This window comes from Kwoniella shivajii, chromosome 7, assembly GCF_035658355.1.
Source record: "Kwoniella shivajii chromosome 7, complete sequence".
Lineage (NCBI taxonomy): Eukaryota > Fungi > Basidiomycota > Tremellomycetes > Tremellales > Cryptococcaceae > Kwoniella > Kwoniella shivajii.
The window spans coordinates 589,086-609,323 of record NC_085914.1 but is presented as its reverse complement, the minus strand read 5'-3'; the positions used below and the strand labels follow the sequence as shown (position 1 = coordinate 609,323).

General features: G+C 43.2%; 4 protein-coding genes across 4 annotated transcripts; 1 reads left to right on the top strand and 3 right to left on the bottom strand.

Annotated features, from left to right (window-relative positions):
* Window positions 1-17: 17 nt before the first annotated feature.
* IL334_005345 (uncharacterized protein) lies at window positions 18-2,720 on the bottom strand (the record flags this gene model as incomplete). Its single annotated transcript, XM_062937058.1, has 8 exons — window positions 18-1,084; window positions 1,167-1,359; window positions 1,416-1,677; window positions 1,737-2,007; window positions 2,074-2,194; window positions 2,265-2,363; window positions 2,427-2,599; window positions 2,669-2,720. 8 exons carry the CDS (start codon window positions 2,718-2,720, stop codon window positions 18-20), a joined length of 2,238 nt encoding a protein of 745 aa, XP_062793109.1.
* Window positions 2,721-3,818: 1,098 nt separating this feature from the next.
* Window positions 3,819-10,098, top strand: IL334_005344 (DNA-directed RNA polymerase II subunit RPB1; the record flags this gene model as incomplete). The annotated part of the gene is made up of 14 exons (XM_062937057.1): window positions 3,819-3,902; window positions 4,052-4,148; window positions 4,209-4,381; window positions 4,446-4,706; window positions 4,762-5,326; window positions 5,380-5,560; window positions 5,613-5,692; window positions 5,745-5,766; window positions 5,819-5,866; window positions 5,921-5,981; window positions 6,048-7,163; window positions 7,213-9,659; window positions 9,726-9,851; window positions 9,924-10,098. 14 exons carry the CDS (start codon window positions 3,819-3,821, stop codon window positions 10,096-10,098), a joined length of 5,436 nt encoding a protein of 1,811 aa, XP_062793108.1.
* A 277-nt stretch (window positions 10,099-10,375) lies between these two features.
* On the bottom strand, window positions 10,376-13,366 carry IL334_005343 (uncharacterized protein; the record flags this gene model as incomplete). The annotated part of the gene is made up of 13 exons (XM_062937056.1): window positions 10,376-11,098; window positions 11,157-11,296; window positions 11,372-11,576; window positions 11,635-11,704; window positions 11,765-11,838; window positions 11,899-11,988; window positions 12,054-12,083; window positions 12,159-12,526; window positions 12,597-12,675; window positions 12,746-12,869; window positions 12,945-13,053; window positions 13,119-13,168; window positions 13,269-13,366. 13 exons carry the CDS (start codon window positions 13,364-13,366, stop codon window positions 10,376-10,378), a joined length of 2,160 nt encoding a protein of 719 aa, XP_062793107.1.
* Window positions 13,367-13,893: 527 nt separating this feature from the next.
* Window positions 13,894-20,181, bottom strand: IL334_005342 (uncharacterized protein; the record flags this gene model as incomplete). Its single annotated transcript, XM_062937055.1, has 7 exons — window positions 13,894-14,032; window positions 14,129-14,257; window positions 14,347-17,446; window positions 17,521-18,456; window positions 18,522-18,957; window positions 19,033-19,561; window positions 19,649-20,181. The coding sequence occupies 7 exons, from the start codon at window positions 20,179-20,181 to the stop codon at window positions 13,894-13,896; spliced, it is 5,802 nt and encodes a 1,933-aa protein (XP_062793106.1).
* Between the last annotated feature and the right edge of the window lie 57 nt (window positions 20,182-20,238).

The window sequence follows — 20,238 nt, the reverse complement described above, 5'->3', positions numbered from 1 at the left end:
ACACACGTATCACTCTCTTACAGCTCAATCAACAAAGCTTCTTCATGTTCTTCCTTCTCCAAGCCTTTGGTCGGTGCGGGTATTTCTGATGGAGCGTCAGGGAATATCTGTTCGGGAGCTGAAGGGAAAGAATTGACACTGTAGATACCTGCCTGTTGCTGACTATGGTTGAGCCCATTGGGTCGCTGTCGTACTTGGTACGGTTGTTGGGACTGTTCTTCTTGCTGAGAGATCGGCTGTTGATTTTGGGCAGAAGCTTGATACTGCTGCGTTCGTTGGGAAGGCTGAAAATCCCACGATGGATGTTGTTGTGAATGATTTTGACCTTGTCCTTCCCATTGATTGTAGCCTTGTGATTGGGTTTGCGCAGGTGATGTTCCCAGCGGGTTGTAAGCTGCAATAGGAGATCTGTATGACCCTTGACTACTAGGTGCTGGAGGCGCTGACGCCTGTTGAGCTAGTGAGTGTATACTTGTAGTTGGTGATGATGGGGGATGAGAGGCCATAGGTACAGGGGGTGCATTCTCATATTGTGGCGTAGGGGTAGGATTCTCGACGGCGACCGAGACAGGTGCACCATATGTCATTGACGCCTGCCGTTGTGGCGAATGTGGCAGAGAAGTAGGCTGTACATGGAGAGAAGTGTGTCTTGCTAAGCCCGACTGAGACGTATATGGTTGTTGGGCGTATTGAACCGACGAAGACGTGGATGGCTGAGGGGAAGCCATATCGTGTCTATAAGGATACTGGGAATCATGATTCGTGTTGGGATGCCCTTGAGCTTGAGGCTGGAAGGGCATAGATGGATACAGCGAAGGAGCAGCTTGAGGTTGTGGTGGTTGATAACTGGGTTGAGCAGGAGCAAATTGCGTATATCCATTAGGAACATGGTATCCTTGAGATGGTGCATAGGGATATGCTGGTTGTTGAGGCGGTGCGTAAGTATACATTGATTGATGTTGCTGGTATCGTCGTTGCTGCTCTTCTTGCATCCTTCGTGCTGAATATGCTTGTTGACCATCCAATATATGACCGTACAATGAAACGGCTTCTGAAAGTTTACCTTGCATTTCTGCCAGCATTTCTAAATAAACAACCGTTTATAGCGTTAGTACAGACATCAGAAAGAGTGCTGGCTGTAGCTGCAATGGGTTGGAGCGACTCACGTTGTTTTGTACTCTTCTCCTCTACATTTCTATGCAGCTTTTCTCCCAACCCGTAAGCTTGTTCTGCGAGCATATGAGCATGAGGGAACCTTCTTAGATCCCTCTCACCATACGCAGCCATTTGATCCATTGTATTTGAGAATGTCAATATGGTTTCCGTTTCTCTTGGCGCGAGATCGAAAGTTGGTAATGGCTGCAGCGGGATGTCAATGAAACCGCTTTTCTAATTCAATTTGCACAACGACTTACTCTCAACTCAGGCTCGTCGTACCCTGTAGGTGCACTAGGTCTAGCTCTTTCCATGTCCCTCAGACTAGCTTCGATAGCCAGCCTCATATCTTCGTCATCCTCTTCTGCAGTTCCACTTTTTCTCGCTATAGGTGGTTCAGAGCCTATGAAATTGCTTCCTCCAGGTTGAGATTCTGCCAAAGACATTTCAATAGCGCGCTGTAAATCCGCATCAAGATCCGCTCGACTTCGAGGAGTTCTACCAGGGACCGCAGGAGCGGGTCTGACAAAGGATTTACCGATTAGTCCGATCGGTATTTGAGGTGATAATGCTGAACCTACCCTTCAGAAGTTTTGCCCTTTCCTGACTTCACCCAACAACTCTCGCATACTCTGACCTCCTCAGCTATACCGAATCTGGGTATTGCCATCGTTCGACTGGAGCAAGCCTGATCGAACACTAATCCACAATTCCGACAATGGTGTTTACGATTTGTGAATGTGAATGCAGTTCGACATCTCATACAAACATCACTGTCCACCCATGCTGGTGCTGTTGAAGTTTCCAACAAGTGTGCCGCGATAGGAGCAGGAGGCGGAGGAAACTTGATCCCTATGCAATTGTCTCAGCACGCTTCACAGGGAGGTGACCATTTCAAATGCAGAAAAGAAGGCTTACCTGAATTCTTCAGCTCATTATAGACATCTGTGAAGAAGCTGAGCTCCTTCTTCGATTGGAATGCTAAAGCCCACTGTTGAAACATCTTGAGTAGCATTTGCTTGACCTCAGGACTAGTCGACTGCAAAATTACAAGCTTAGCCATATTCTCCTTTGTACGACCAAGAAATTGACCACACAACTGCACTTACTGGAGCTTTGATCAAACCCGATAACTCATCGACGAACTCCTTGCTAGCTATCTCTGCCAAGAAATGATCGCCTCCATTCTTTATGCAGGTATCCGTCAGCTATGAATCCCAAAAGTCAGCTCTTGATTCTGATTGATGACTGGCGCAAATTACAAAGCTTACCCCTAAAGCGTACATCTGGACTCTACCATTTTTACCCGCTATCCTCCTTTTCAAGCTCTGCATTGCCATTTTCGGTAGAACAGCTTTTGACCTGATCATATCCGTCACTTCCAGAGACGTGGCTATATCCTCTGATTGGGGATAAGGAAGATGCAGGGGAGAACATGCCTTCTCTGAATTTAGGAGGACCGAGTTAGCACAAAGTCAAAGCGGCAAATCGATCCAACGAGGTGCTAACTTACCTACTAACTCCTCAAACTGAGGGTTTGTAGCGGATCCCCAGAGCCACGACATCGTAAGGAAGTATTGTGTTACCGATTAGAATACTACAACGAGAAGTACTGTTTGTTCCACAGCACCCAGTGATGCTGACAAAGGACGATTGCGGAACAATAGTCGAGGTCAATGCTACGCAGACGTTCCGAGACCGTGACTCCAGACTAACGAAGGTTGATTTTCTTTATGATATATCGACAACGCCTGAGATACTACCTGTACACAGGGACAAACGCTGAGAGTTGTCTTCAAAAGCTTGATGAGATATCGATGGTGAGTGATGATAATGGAGTGAATACTACTGACGTTTATCTGTACCAAGGCGGTTGGCATTCAACCGGTTAACTTGACTGTGACGCATCATCGTTCGCTTGAGGTTTGAAAAGTGCCACATTCACAATTCACCGATGTACAGGAGGGCGGCGTTATCCGTCTCGCCCCTATCTGAATATTTGATTCCGTTTTCGCGTTTTGAATCGGGTCTACATGCATGTTATAACGCTCACTCAGCAGTCAATATAATGATTAAACAGCGAAAACATAATCACCGCTTCTTTTACATCTTCTCCAGCTCTCTCTCCTCAAGTCAATAAAACCCATCCATCTTCTACTTCTTCATCGAAGTGGACAGACCAAGGGAGCATCATACTTCCTGCTATCATCGTAAATCCTCACGAGAAAACCCGTCTTTCTCGCCTTTCGAAACACGTCGAAGAAGAACGGTAATCGATCCTTCCCAACCCTTCTCCTCCCCGACATCCCTGCGTTCATTACATCCATACGATCTTCCCTCGTAGACATCCCTAGATATCCAGCACTCGCATCGGCCGCCAATTAGGCCTCTAGACATACGCCTTCAAATACTCTTGTCCAAGAAGGCTATAAAAGATCGACAATACCCCCGCTTTGATAAAAGTGGATCTTTCAGCTGATTCTCGCCACCGTTCATCCTATCCTGTATTTCGGATTCCAGCATCGTGTTTAGAAGTGTGATAACCAAAGAACGGGGATTTAGTGAATAAAACCAAAGAAAATTGTGATTAAAGGGGTTTCGGAGACTGGAAAGAGGGACAATAGTGCTTAAATAGTCGGAAGAAAAAGATATAATTAGCAAAGATGACTGTTACGTTCCCATATTCTTCTGCTCCTGCGAAGCAGATCAAGGAGATACAGTTTGGTGTGATGAGTCCGGAGGAGATTGTGAGTGTCTTTTCCCATGCAGACTGTTGTGTTATAACGGAGAGTGGGATTTACGTGGAAGGGGTTCATGAGAGGAATTTGAGCACGTTGATTCCCCTATGTCTATGCATCCGCTTACACTCTCCTTTCCATCTGTTCACCATGATCAGAAAGCGTTTTCTGTGGCCAAGATCGAATACACCGAGGTGATGGACGAGACCACGAATAGACAGAAAGTAGGAGGATTGATGGATCCTAAAATGGGCAGTAAGTCGTCTTACCATTAACGTGGTGACGATCTTAGAACCAGTGTTCACGCGTGTGCAGCTATCGATCGTAATTTCAAATGTCAAACTTGTCTTGAGGGTATGGCAGAATGTCCTGGTCATTTCGGTCATATTGAACTTGCTAGACCGGTCTTTCACGCTGGTTTTATTATCAAAGTGAAGAAGATTTTGGAATGTGTCTGTTTTAGTTGTGGTAAACTCAAAGTTGACATGGTAAGTGTATGCTCTGGTGCATAGAGCACAGCCTTAGTTCAGCTAACTCATTTGTATCGTGTAGCGTGATCCCCTACTGAGTAATGTTGTCAGACGAGTGAAAGCTCAACACCGACTGAGAGCTGTTTGGGTGTTCGCCAAGGACAAGAGGATATGTGAGACCGATTCGTTGGAGGATGGAGATGGTGACGCTACTGCCGAAGATCAGTATGCATCAGAGCAAGGAAAGGCAAGAGGCCATGGTGGATGTGGTCATGAGCAACCTCTGTGGAGGAAGAAGGGTCTCAAACTTACTGGTGTATGGAAGCCTACAGATAAGGGCGAGGTGAGAATGACTGCCATCGATTTATAGCGATCAGGCCGCTGATGATTATACTCAGGACACTGCAGAGCCCGAGGAACGGAATGCCTCTCCTGGAGAAATTTACAACATCCTCAAGAAAATCCCTCCAGAAGATCTCCATATCATGGGTTTGAATGCAGAATACGCTCGACCAGACTGGATGATCCTCACAGTCCTTCCTGTACCTCCCGCAGCCGTTCGGCCTTCAATCGCAATTGATGGTGGTGCGATGCGAAGTGAAGACGATTTAACATATAAACTTCAATCAATCATTAAATTCAATGGAATCGTTCGACGGATGGAAGCTGAAGGTGTACCACCGAGTGTTGTAAATGAGCAATTTGATTTATTGCAATACCACGTCGCGACATATATGGATAATGAAATCGCTGGTTTACCGAGAGATCAACATAAAGCTGGTAGAGCTATCAAAGCTATCCGAGCTAGATTAAAGGGAAAAGAAGGAAGAATGAGAGGTAATTTGATGGGTAAACGAGTAGACTTCTCAGCGCGTACGGTTATTACTGGTGATCCAAACTTACAGCTGGATCAAGTCGGTGTACCTAAAAGTATTGCAATGACCCTTACTTATCCAGAAAGAGGTGAGTTTTATAGCAGCAGGAACACGGGTTATGTGCTAACTTGTTCATCAAAGTTACCCCATACAATATTGTCTACCTACAAACTCTGGTCAACAACGGTCCTGCGACATATCCCGGTGCTCGATACTACGTTAAAGATACTGGAGAACGTGTAGATCTGAAGTACCGGAAATCCGGAGAACCCATCAGTCTGCAATTCGGTTGGATCGTAGAACGGCATCTTAAGGATGGAGAGTGAGCGGATATGACTTAGTCTGACTGTAACTGGAGCTGACTATTTGGTTAGCTTCGTCCTCTTCAATCGACAACCGAGTTTGCATAAAATGTCGATGATGTCGCATAGGGTTAAATTGATGAATTACTCCAGTGCGTCCACCCATTCGGGTAAAAAAAATCTATAGCTAACATCTGTCTCCAGCTTTCCGATTGAACCTTTCAGTGTGCGTTCACCACGGGTAACACTTTTATGACCGAGGCTAATCCTTAATGTAGCACTTCACCTTACAATGCTGATTTCGACGGTGACGAGATGAATTTGCAGTACGTATACGTTTGCTGACTTATTTTTTCTTTCGCTAATTGCTTCCTGTGCAGCGTCCCTCAGAGTGAAGAGACACGAGCAGAGCTTAGTCAAATCGCCTGGGTTCCCAGACAGGTACATATCTAAGCGCCGAGCTGAACGTTGGTCATGCTTGGGCTCATATTGTTCCTTTTACTACAGATCGTTTCGCCCCAAGCAAATAAGCCTGTAATGGGCATCGTGCAAGATACTCTGTGCGGTGTTCGAAAATTCACCCTTCGAGATAATCTCATCGATTGGTTACAAGTGCAGCATATCTTGCTCTGGCTTCCGGGCTGGGATGGTACAGTACCTCCGCCAGCCATCCTCAAACCTAAACCAATGTGGACAGGTAAACAACTATTATCTATGACCATTCCCAAAGGTATTAATATCACTAAGAAGAACAACGAGAAGCCGTCACCAATAGATGTCACGGACGAAAACGTGTTGATAGACAATGGTGAACTGATTTTTGGTACAATCATTAAAAATATGGCCGGTGCCGCAAATGATGGTTTGGTCCACGTTATCTTCCGAGAACTTGGTCCGGTAGCGGCTCGAGATTGGTTCTCTGCGTGTCAACAAATGATAAATTTCTGGTTGTTACATTTCGGTTTTTCAGTTGGTATTGGAGATACAATTGTCGATAAAGCTACTATGGCTGGTATCACCAATCGAATGGTGGAAGCGAAAGAGGCTGTACAACGATTGATTGCTGAAGCTGAAGCAAACAAAATGAAACCCAAGCCCGGTATGACGATTCGAGAAACCCTTGAAGCATCGATTGCCAACGAATTGAATAAAGCGCGAGATTGGACTGGTAAAACCACTCAAGATAATTTGAAGGATGATAATAATGTAAAGCAAATGGTGGTTTCAGGATCAAAAGGTTCTTTCATCAATATCTCCCAAATGTCAGGTGTAGTAGGACAACAATTCGTAGAAGGAAAACGTATAACGTTCGGATTTAGACATCGTTCATTACCTCATTTCTCAAGAGATGATTATGGACCTGAATCAAGAGGTTTCGTGGAGAATTCTTATCTGAGAGGATTAACACCGCAGGAGTTCTGGTTCCATGCCATGGGTGGAAGAGAAGGTTTGATTGATACCGCAGTCAAAACTGCCGAAACAGGATATATTCAACGTAGATTGGTCAAAGCGATGGAAGATCTCAAAGTCGGATATGACGGAACTGTCAGAAATTCAGTCGGTGATGTAGTTCAGTTCTTGTATGGAGAAGATGGCATGGATGGTTCGGCTATGGAGAAACAAGTGGGTTGAGGTTTTTGTCCAACAAGTGATTTACTGACGCGGAAAGCAGAGTCTCGATATTATCCGTCTTTCGAATAAAGCCTTCGAGAAGAGGTATAAGATCGATGTGCTTGGAGCTTCTGGCGGATTCAAAAAAGGTGTTCTGCAACCTGGTATCGACCAATCATCTGTAACACTGCAAAACCTTCTCGATGAGGAATTCCGTCAACTCACCAGCGACAGGCAAAAACTTCGAACAGATATCTACCTTGATGGTACACCCGGTCATCCGCTCCCTGTTAATATCCAACGTGTCATCCAAAACTCTCAGCAAATCTTCCACATCGACAGGCGAGTGCCTAGCGATCTTGATCCTGCTTATCTAATCGAACAGAGACAAGCGTTATCCGATCGATTAGTCGTTGTACGAGGGGATGACAACCTAAGTAAGGACGCCCAACGTAACGCTACTCTCGTCTTCAACATTCTGCTTAGATCGCACCTTGCCACTAGACGAGTGATCGAGGAGAATCATTTGAACAGAGAAGCGTTCGAATGGGTCGTTGGAGAAATTGAGCAGATCTTCAATAAAGCAGTTGTCAACGCTTGTGAAATGGTCGGAACACTTGCCGCGCAATCTATTGGTGAACCAGCAACTCAAATGACGTTGAATACTTTCCATTATGCGGGTGTCGCTTCTAAATCAGTTACCGGTGGTGTACCCCGTCTGAAGGAAATCATCAATGTCGCTGTTAATATCCGAACTCCAGCACTTAATGTCTACCTTGATCCTGAGTACAGTAGAACAGAAGAAGATGCTCATCAGATCATGCGAAAACTCACTTTCACACGTCTTCGAGATATCACTGCATCAGTTGAGATCTTTTACGATCCCAAACTTGATTCTACGGATATTGAAGAAGATCAAGATTTCGTTGATGCTTTCTTCGCTATTCCTGATGAGGATATTCGACTGGAACTACACTCACCTTGGTTACTCCGTTTAGAGCTCGACCGAGCAAAGGTATTAGAAGGTGGTTACGAAATGTCTCAAATCGTCAATGCTATTGCGGAAACAGTTGGAAAGGATGTATTTGTCATTCATTCAGAAGATAACGCACCTAAACTTATCATTCGATTGCGTGTTGTCGCTGAGAAAGAAGACGAAGAGTTGTTAGGTGATGAAGATATGTTCTTGAAGAGGATTGAAGGTACTTTGCTTGATCAAGTTGAGTTGGGTGGTATTAAGGGTATTTCAAGAGTGTTCATATCGGAAGGCAAACAAGTCGTACTTTCAGGACAAGGGGAATATGATCAATCGAAAGAATGGTTCCTTGAAACAGATGGTATCAACCTGAAAGAAGTTATGGCTGTTGATGGTGTGGATGGACCCCGAACGTATTCCAATAACTGCTATGAGGTTTACGAAACCCTCGGTATCGAAGGTGCCCGAAATGCCTTGTACAAGGAATTAAACGGTGTTATAGAAATGGGTGGTTCTTACGTCAATTATCGACACTTGGCTTTACTTTGTGATCTTATGTGTTCCAAAGGATCTCTGATGTCCATCACTCGACATGGTATCAACCGAACGGACGCTGGAGCGTTATCAAGATCCTCGTTCGAAGAAACTGTCGAAATCTTACTTGAAGCTGCTGCTGTTGGAGATGTCGATGATTGTCGAGGAGTAGCAGAAAACGTTTTATTAGGTCAAATGGCACCTATGGGAACTGGAGCCTTCGACGTTTCGCTTGACATGAACATGTTGAAAGATGTCATTGTGGATCATCGATTACCCGTTCAAAATATGTTAGCTGCAAGTGGTGGATTGGCGGGAGGTATGACACCCGGAGGAGCTATGACGCCATACGACAATTTCTCACCTATGTGGGATGGATCAAAAGGATCAGTTGGGTCAGCTGCATTCTCACCGATGCAAACGTCTAATAATGAAGAAGGGGGAAATTTCGCTTATATGGGATACGGAACTTCACCCATGCACGGCGGGATGTCACCTGCAAATGGTGGTGCAGGATATTCACCTTCTTCTCCTGCTGGATATTCACCTACATCACCATTCGCAGTCACCTCGCCTGCTTATTCGCCCACGTCTCCTTTTGCAGGTGCAGGTGCAGCTTCACCCTGGGTACCAAGAGCTGGTGGAATAACTTCACCTGCTTATTCACCCACTTCACCTCAATATTCACCTTCAAGTCCACAATTCTCACCATCTTCTCCATCTTTCTCACCTTCCTCACCAACGTATTCACCTGCTTCGCCCGCATATGGAGGTGCGGGTGCAGGTGCTAGAAATGGTATGAACAGGGCTTCACCTTATTCACCTGTTTCACCGGCATATTCACCTACTTCCCCATTGGGTGGAATGGGTGTCACATCACCTCAATATTCTCCTACAAGCCCGAGATACTCACCTGCAAGTCCCGCATTCTCACCCACTTCTCCAACGTACAGTCCTACAAGCCCAGCTGCTTTCCAAGCTACTTCTCCGAGGTATTCGTGAGTCATTATTCCTAGCTGTTGTTTTATCAAATCTGACTACAGCGACTGATTCAACCGTTCTAGGCCTACAAGTCCTCAATTCAGTCCCACATCACCTACATACTCGCCTGCTAGTCCAGCCTATTCACCTGCTAGTCCAGCCTATTCACCTGCTAGTCCAGCTTATTCGCCTACGAGTCCAGCGTATAGGTAAGCTAAATCTTGGATCTCTTCATTACCAAATCAGGAGACTCGCTGACATGTTCTATCTGGAATCATCAGTCCTGCCTCGCCAGCTTATTCACCCGCTTCACCAGTGTATGGTGCGAATGGTAATGGTAATGCGCCAGCGAACGGACAAGCTGCAAATGGACAAGCAAGACCTAACGGTCAAGCTAGACCTGGTTGGGGTAATAATACAGGTGGATACGGTGCTAGTCCAAGTTGGAAGAGTTAGGAGGAAGTAGGATTATATATATGACAATGTCGAATATTTCAAATTCAATATGTAATGAGCAACGGGGACACGAGAATAGTTTTAATTCCTCCTCCAAATCTATCTTATCTTCTCATCAGTATCATGTAATTGTCTTTTTATACGGTGATAAAACCTCAAATACAATAAAAATGCATTATCTCGTTGAAAAATATCGAGCTGGATTGAGTATATGCTTACATAATGGTACATTTAGTGAACACACAACAAGTGATTGAGCGAAATCCCAAAAACAATCTCATTTAGGTTTGAAGAAAGCTTTTATACCTTCCACTTTCTTCTTCTTCTTCTTCGTCCCTCCTGATCCTGCTGCTACCTTCGGCCTCTTGGGTACGGATGAATCCCCGCCGTCTTGTAATGACATTGCGAAATGCCAATCTTCATGTTCTTGCTTTAAAGCCTTTACGATCGAGGCTTTGTCTTCACTTGAGGCTTCTGCAGTAAAAGGGTGGCTGCATTTGGGACAAGTCCAGGTCCCGTCTTCTGCTACTTTGCTGGGGTTGATACCCTCTACCAACCCTATATCATCTTCATCATCATCAAGCACGAAATGTTTGAGATCATTCTTTACGTTCAGGGAAGGTGATTCTTCCCTCTTTACGTAGTAATTTGGTGTTGACGATTCTCCTTTTTTACTTAAAAACGCATCTAATCCCATTTTCTTTTTGACGGTACCAGTATGTAAAGTTGGTAATCTAGGTTTTTTAGGTGATGGACCTGCTGAACTGACTAAAGAGCTAGATGAAGGGGTTTGATCAGGAGATAAAGGTCGTTTAGCGAGATTGTTGATTGTTGGAATGGTAGACGTGGATGATGACTCCTTATTGAGTAAAGCGGGTCTTTGATCTTCACTCTTTATGGGAGGTGGAATAGACGACTTGAGTTGAGGTTGAGCAAAGAAATTTTCAATACCTTGTTGACCTCCTTCAAGCCTCTCTAAACCTGTAAACGAAAGTGCGATCTGAATAACTCAGCTGTGTCAGCTGATAGATATTGGCGATAAAGTCTTGTCAGCTCACATTATTCAATTTCATACTTCCATTTTTCATAGGTTGAGTCGCTTCATCCCATAATTTCCTAGCGTATTTTATGATATATTCACCTGAGAGATTCCGTGTGAATGGGAATGGAGTCTGTCTAGATCGTGATGGATCAATACCTGTTTCCGGAAATTCCAAGTTCAGCTAATCTCCTTTCACTTTTCATTCGACAGAATAAGGATGAAATGACGAACCTTGCCTTGTACTCAGGACAAGCGTTTTTGGCCATAAACCGGGGGCTACTTCTCTCGCTTCTCTCAAACGGACGTTCAATTCTCCAGACAGAACAGATAACCAATGATGACCTTGTTCGGGAGTTCTAACATTAGGTCTTACGTTCTTGGAAGCCAACATTGATTTCGTCGCTACTCGACCTTTCACTTCCGTATGATCAATACCCTGTGATATAGCATATTAGTAAGATAATTCCCAAGGATACAAGTCCATTGTAGCTCACCCGTAATATATTGTATACCCAGATACTTTCCTCGCCGAAACGACTCTGCATCTCATCGAGCGAAACAAGACTGCATAGTACATCAGTCATCGATCAAATGAGATTGCTGATAAATCATTGGTACACTCACAGCATATCGCCAACAGTTTTGGCGCTATATTCAGTCGCTATCGCATTTCCCAGCTTACCGCCCAGCGTTCGGATCTTGAAAGCCACTCAGCTTTTCCTCAACTTTATGCTCAAGCCGAAGGAATACCTACTTACATCGGTGAAGTCCCTGTCTCTGAGGAAAGCTCCTGTAGCAGCACCTCGTAGTACAGTCTGATTATTAGGTTTCTTCCATGCTGAGCAGAGCTACGAGAAGAAGATAATCCCTATAAGCTTAACCCCCATGAAAAGTCTTCCTCAACTGTACTCACTTTCGCCATAGCTTTGTTGTGAGCGATACCCTATGACGCGTCGCTTGTCAGATCCAGTTCAGATAATAATGAGAAATCCAGTTATAAGAACAGGGGCGAACTCACAGCTGAACAAGTGTAATGTAATTGTCTGAAAACCTCATCTCTTGTATCTTTCATTATTTCGGCACCTATACACAAGGCCCAATCTTCCCACGTATCTCTACAATCCCTCCTTCTTTCTTCTATCTCTCCGTCCCCATCTTCACTCCTCTGATCATCTCCTTCCTCTTGTGAAGCGGCATCAATCATTCCGTTAATAGGAAAGACGTTTCCTGCTTTTGACCAATTGATAGGTGGAGGAGGGGGTAAAGTCGAATCTATTCCTTCGGGTGCATCATCCGGTATGATCGATAAATAAGGATGTAACAATAAGAGTTTGTCAATGACCATAGGCGTGAGATCCAGAAAAGCTTCGTCGATGGATGCTTTCTCTATCATCATCTCAATGAGCACAGCTATCCTGATTCGTTCCAGTCGAAGGGGAACAGATAATTATCTCACCTATTTCACCTTTGGTTACCATCTCTTTGAAAATAGCTAAGATCTTCAAACTTTCTCTTCTATATGGATCCAGACTGACCTATAATGATGAAAAATCCTTACTTAGCTAGTCGTGAACTGTTAAATCAAAATACAGGCAAATGACTTACTTTATGAGTTTGTGGATCTACTTCACCCCAATACCCAGCTTCGCTCTCACCGTTCCTATAGGTAGCTACATGTTGTACGACCAGATGAGGACACATCTTCCTTGCTTCGTCGAGCGTCGTGAATCTGACCATTCAAAATAACGCAGTATATGATTAGTTTATGGCTTTTTACTGACTTGGTCACTTGATAAGAGCTTACCTTTTGATTCCATATTTTCGGGCTGGGTAATTGACAGCAATGATACTTTGCCACTGAGCGCAGATCAATGGTATATCATCAGGTAGACCAAGTCGGATCTGTTCAAATTCTACGATGATACAACTAAGTCATAACTCATTAAACAGATCAGGAACAATGAATGCAGTGGCTCACGTGCATAAGCCGCATCAATATCACAATGAGCTATCGTTCTTAATGGATTACTAAAGGAACGTTTGGGAAATTGATTGAATTTAGCAAAAAGCCTGTGACTAACCCAATTGATTTATTATCGATAAGAAAGGTGGATTGATCACCACTTACAAAACAGTCATAGCTTGGGGACTCAGCAAATGTCTGTAAGTTACAGGTCCATTTGAGATATCCGAGGACCTCTTGGACGGTCCAGATAGGAAAGACATCGCTTCATATCCCGTTCAATACTCGGAGCGGGTCATATGATGATAGGAATCAAAGGTAAACAAGGAAAAGAAACGTTGATGAGGAGATTCCAAAAGTGGAGGAAAATGATCGAATGATTGTGAATGATTGTTGACGCGATTTCATGTGGACTAATGGTTTGACCCGATTAATAGATATCTTATTCGACAAAAGACTGAATCATACACAAAACACAACATGATGCATAGAGGTGTACATATACACATGTACATGCGATGGGGATTGAATGATGCTACAAATTACATATCTAGTAAACCAGAATACAGACAAGAATGCCAATGCGAAAACACGGAACTCGTATGATCCCATAAAAACCAAGTGACCCTCAAGTTCCCCCTCTGACACCATATTAAGCTCCCTCTTGAGCATGTACAGGGACGTCTGTCAACAAAACCTCTTTTCGTAATAATCTCGTCGATCTCGTTCAGACGCCTAGTCTGTCATATTCCCCCATTCATCATCTCCTATCCTCCTTGACATGCCTGCCCTAAAGACATCCCCAACCACCTCCATCCGTTGTCAACTCCAGTTTTCTAGCTGTGAGATGCGGGATGTTATGCATCAACCAAGTGGATTTGCGAAGTTCGTCAAGTCGACCGAGATGGACATATTGTCTGTGTCCTCGTCTATGAAGAATGCTGAGAGAGTAAGTATTTCTGAAGTCTGAATATGTTCGAGGTAGACAGTCATAACGCTTTGTGGGAAATTGGAGCTTCACTCACCTCATCGATATATCCAATTCACCATGTTGATCTAGATAAGGCATGTAACCGAAACTACCTGAGCCTGCATACAAATAAAGGATTATCCATCTTCTTATATCTACGAACATTCCCACCACAGCTCCGCACCTTTTAATTCCATCAACGAAGCCACAAGAGATCAGCTTGAGTTCGAGCCCCGCTATTGTTTTTAAATATGTAAGAACAGTAGAACTCACTCTCTCATGTGTAAATTACATTCACCTTCTTCACCTTTTGAACAACAATCACCACCTAGGCAAACCAATTCACCACAGAACAGGCAAATTGCAGGATAGGTAGGTTTCGTTTTACATTTCTTGCAAATTTTATTTGAATAGGATAAGACCAAATCTTCCCATTTATCAGGTAATCTAAATAGTTCATATGTACCTGGATATTCTAATGTTGGTATGATTCTACCTTGCATCGCCCACTGAGTTAACCATCTTGCGACTATTGGAGTTTCGGTAGCAGTTGGATCTTTCAATGTTTCACGAGGGAATGGTATACCTAATAAGATCAATAATTTCTTATATTCACATACTGAATCATTGTCGAAGGTCGTGGTTGAGAGAGGCAATGGATAACTTCCGGATACAGCGTTGTAAATTATAGCTGATCTTCTTAAGAAAGGTAATGTATGCGTATACAGTAATTTGGCTAACATCTCATCTGAGATTATAGCTAAAACACCTTCTGCGTCTGTGAACGGTCCAGCGTTTCTAAGAATCGATAACATGATCCCCTTGAATCCGGTGAACATCTCCATTCCATCAGATAGAGTAGGATCGTATGGTGGTGTTGACCTGGGTGAAGCGTTCAATCTTGATGAGCAGCCCTTTTTGACGAAGAGTGATAAACCCAACATTGCTCTTGTGAGTTCAGCGTAATAGGCCATGACGATAACACTTTGAAGCAAATCAGGTGCTATAGCAGCGGTCTCAATTACCATGCCCAATGGCCTCCTCAATAAGAGAGGCGAAGGCAGGGTTGAGGATCTATACCAGTCAGGTAAGAACCTAGCGAAGATTCCAACTCTTAAAGCTGTTCTATCGAATCCAGGTCCGAAGTATAAATCTAATTCTAATTGAAGTAGTCCGATTAACTTCTTGATCAACTTCATTGACATCTCAGGTACCTGTTCAGCTACCGTTATGACTTGTTTATCGACTGCAGTTGAAGGACTACCTAAGCCTCTTTGAGTGATCTCCGCCATTGAGACTGTGTATCCAACCATATCGTCTGGTAGATACATGTGTGTCTTCTTACCTCTGATCCGTTGGGATTGTTCTGATAAAGGTCGGATCAATCCTCTCATTCTATCTGCCATTCTTGATGTACTCCTCATGTGACTGCGACGATAAGTGTGATCCAAAGAATGCACTGAGAAGACGCAATCAGAGAACCAAGGTATGACTTCACCCGTTTCGAAATGATGGTCCCAAATCCTTTGACTGTCTGCGACTCTCAACAATCCTTCACTTGACACACGTCTGATGGTCATTGATAAACTTGGTGCTTTATCCCCTTCTTTCTTCACGATTATAGGCGGTTTTCTTGGTGTTGTAGAAGCTTCAACCGGGATAAGTACGTTTCCTAGAGATTTGCACAAAGGACACATGTATTCCAACCTGACTGCATTTTCGGGATGATGCCTTTGTACTTGTTGAGTGTGTCTGATTTTTGTCGCATCGAAATAGTTGGCCATGCACGTCTCATGCATGAAATGACTACACGCTGACATGTGTATACCGAATTTCATTGATGTATTTGGATAACCTTCTGTTGTTGTAGGTTCGACTACTTCGCTTCTATCGGTTTTAGAATTAGAATGTGAGAATCGATGATACCTAGTTGATCGATCTAATGAAGTTGGAGTTTGTAGAGATTCTTCTAACCAATCTCTATCATGTACAGCTTCTCTTAAAGTTCTACTAGGTTGGAGTAATGCCATCATACCACCTGGTGCTTTTGAGTTGACCTCCTCTTGACATACTATACACTGACCGTAGTTCTCGCCTTCTTCTTCAGTTTCAATATCTTCTGTCATTGATTCATCTTCGTCTTCACCTTCGTCCATCATAGCTGCGAAATTTTGTTGCTGTTTAGCAAAAGCAGCCATGATCGCTTTCTGTCTCGCTGCAGCTGCAGCTTTAGGATCTGGTTTGACAGGTGATGATAATGATAACAGTGATTCAGCTTCTTTGTTTGCTCGATAATCGATTGTGTATTCTTGCGGAAGATAATTCACGATTGTATCGAGAATATAATCGATTCTAGCTTTATATGCTTTGTATGCTGAATTCGTTTGCATCAACCAAAGATTTTGGAAAGTCGAGTGATCTCCTTCTGATCCTTTGATCTGCAATGAATGTTCTGCGAACTGGGCGGGGGCGACTGAAAGTGCTATCATCGTTAGATGAAGAGCGTACTCGAGAACAAAGTCCCATGTAGGTACCTGCGGCGGTTCTCTAGATTCAATCGACACAGAAGAATGGAAGATCGTGGCCCATTCATCCATATTACTCATATGGAGACAGTGGGTGATTGCCCAATAGACTATGTCGCCAACGACGTGTGTCTGAAGGTAATTCCCCACCGAAGTGAAAGCATTACCTGTTGGTGGAAGTTCCAATGGTCGAGGAAGGACGAGTGGGGTTTCGTTCGAAGGATCACTTTTCTGTAGGCTTGAAACGATTTGTTTCATCGCTCCACGTTGATCGTTCTTTGTGTAGTAATGCCAATAAGGATCAATTTCATCGAAGATTTCATCCTTCAACGAGTATTGCCCAGCAGATGATTCAGTTGGTTCCCTGAAATCGGCAACTTGTTTCAAAATCGGCGTGACACTGGACTCTTGACTTCTTTCAGGGAGCTTCTTGTATATTTCAGAGTATGCCAAAGGTTGGACAGCTAATTGATGTATAATGTGTTTTCTTGTTATTTTATCTCTCGACCAACCATTTATTATAGCAGGATATGATACCAGGTGAATAACAAGTAGAAGGAAATCTTCGAATAGATTTATGCGTTGTTTCGGTTCTGTAGCTTGAGATAACCATATATCTGGGTTTTTGGGATTCCCTCTAAACCAAGGTGCAAGACCGTATCGATCAATCAGTGCAACCATGAATTTGGCTGGATCGATGATACATAATCCAAATTGAAGCAAGAAGAAATCTTGATCCAGGGTAGCTTCTCTGACGGTCATTTCTCGATAATGATGATGTTGTTGCTTTACCGCTTGTCCATTCTTCTTCCACATGTCAGCTCTAATTTGGGACAAAACGACATGCACTGCGGAATCAAAAGAAGGGACAGTGAGTAGGTGTGACTTGTTATTCGCCTGGCTTGAGAAAAACGCGACTCACTTTGCATTGGCCATTCAATGATCATCAATTTCATCCTTTCACTGTCACTTGGATTCTGTGCTCTTAAAACGAATCTTTCGATGATTTGAGTCAAGTCGGAAGGTTTTGATGAATCTTTTTCAAACGGTATTACTTGTCTAGAAGATTTGAGCATCTCCGCGAGAAGTAAGTTCAAGTAATGGTGAAAACTAAAAGCTTCTATCCTAGCCACAGATTGCTTGATTAAGATGAATCTCGATCCTTGGTATAAGACATCTTGAACATCGTGTTCCACTGGTCTTATATATCTATCCCTGTCTAGTGTGTTTGACATTAACATCATGTCTGTCAGAATCCTATTAACGACAATTGCCATTGCGGATAGAACTTGATCCGGTGTTCCCACTAAGAAAGATTCTCCTAGTTCTCGACAAAATTTGGCAATGTCAGGTAAAACTATGAATGATCTATACCAATCAATTTCATATTCTACATGTTCAGATTGTTCTCGTTTCTGAGGCTGTAAACCGACGAACATATTGATGAACCAAAGAGCTCGATTGAACAGTTGAGGTTGGCGAACAATGATCTTCCTCATCTCGGTGTGTCGGATCATGCCTCTGAGGTGACCTAAAAGAGCGAGTCCTTTTTTGTTTCTGAAAGCGGGAACTTCAATATCTAATCGTCCTTTTGCGGTGGAATCATTGGGGTCAAACTGATTAGGGGGAATGATCAATCGATCACAACCATCGCTTTTCAGTACTTGACCGGTATACCATGCGTGGACAACATGAAGGACGTTGTTGTACAGTTGACCTTTGGAGGTGGCGTGAGCGCAAACTGCACCGTTGGTGAATATGAGATAAGCGGATGAATAGATGATATTGGTGTCCAATTCTCGATCTTGGAAGAGGTAATGTTCTACTAATCGAGGGTAATTCATAGCAAATCGAGACGCTATATGGAACGTGATCTTGGTCATTAAAAGACCAAACGACTTGATCAGGATTGTCTGTACTCACCTAAATCTTTCCGTACATCCAAATCAAATAGCAATACTGAACAATAAATCTGTCTCATTTCCCATTTCGCCTTTTTCCATAATCTCGAATCAAGTTGTAAGAGCCAGTCGATCCTTCTCGTATCATGACCTGCCATAACTTTACCCCATTCTAAATCTTTCAAATCCGGGGCAAGTGGTGTTCCTTGACCTACACCAGAATGCCGTAGTCGAGGTTCATATAATGCCTTTGCTAACATTCTCTTGAACACTGTATCGTCTCCATCGATAGTTGATTTGATCATATCGTTCATCCAGGATATCAAGACGCCGACTGTTTCTTCTTTGAACGTATCTGAGGCTAGACGGAGTGAGACGGGCGCATCAATCTGTTGCATCATGTTGGCTGCGTGGAATGCTATTATAGGATTTGGTGAGACGAGAATGACTTTTCGACCCTACATAGTGAGCTTTGACATCAGCTCAAGGCACGAGGATGCGTTACGACAAGAAGATTGGAGCGTTTAGCTTACAACTTCATCAACTTCTCTTATCCATTGTTCTGCAATTTCCCACTTGATACCTAATGCGTCTCTAAGCTGTCTTGTCATTTCTCTTAGGACGTGTTTTTCATCTTGCCACATTACAACGCCCCAAGGACCTTTACTTCTTTTGTCTTTTGATTCGCCAGTTTGAAATTCCATATTCATATTTTTCATTTCTTCTTCTGTCTTGGGTAAATGTCCATATTCACTGGGTAGCAACGAATGTTGTAATGTCTGTATGATGAATTCGAGAATTATAACAATCGTTTTATGTATTGCTATCAAGAGATTATCTGGTATATCATATTTTAAAGTTTGAGTTGGTTTTTCACCTTGTTCTAATTTAGGATGATTTGAACATCCTATATATGAATTGGATTTCCATGCTGATGGATCACCACAATCGCATGATGCTGAAAATGAATATGATTGTCCGAATAATACTTCATGTCCTTCATGATCTGATGACTGAAAACATTCCGCACAGAGTATAACAGATGGATTGATAGCGCATGTTCTGATGAGGGGGAAAAGCAGAGGAGAAGCCATTTAGCTTATTTCAACTCGTATTGTTAAAAGATGTCTGTGGAATGTCATTACTCACTTGCAAGTAAAAGTTCTTTCAAATCTTTGTAAGACTTTTCCACAGATCATACCATTTCTTACTTTTCTCAATGGTTGTTTCCCCTTATCTTTGAACTGATTCTCCAAATTCGATTGAGCTTGACTCATTGACCACGGTTTGGTATTTCCATTTTCATCAGAGATTAACCAATCTCCAAGATTACCAAAACTAGGTAAAGTTGTATCGTTATGATCATGATTATTTGAAGATGAAACGGGTAAGAAGTATTTTATCCATTCTTGTTTTTGCCATATAGTTTGATATAAACCTTTGATCAGAGCTGCTTTAGTTGAGTTTGAGAATTTACCTTCTCTTGAGATGTGTGCGTTTGCAAGTATTTCTGATAATGCTTTATGTGGTTCCGTCGGTGGTATTAACGAAGATGACGACGATGAAGAAGGGTTGAATGACATTGACGAATGCGATTCGGCAGGGTTAGGATTAGAGGAATTGGAAGATCTAGAAAAAGGGTTCAAGGAAGAAGGGAGGAACCGTTCTCCTGGCATCGGCATCGTGACGATAGAGCGAGGTTATAGGAGGTGAATTTTGTGTGAACAAGAATGTGTTGT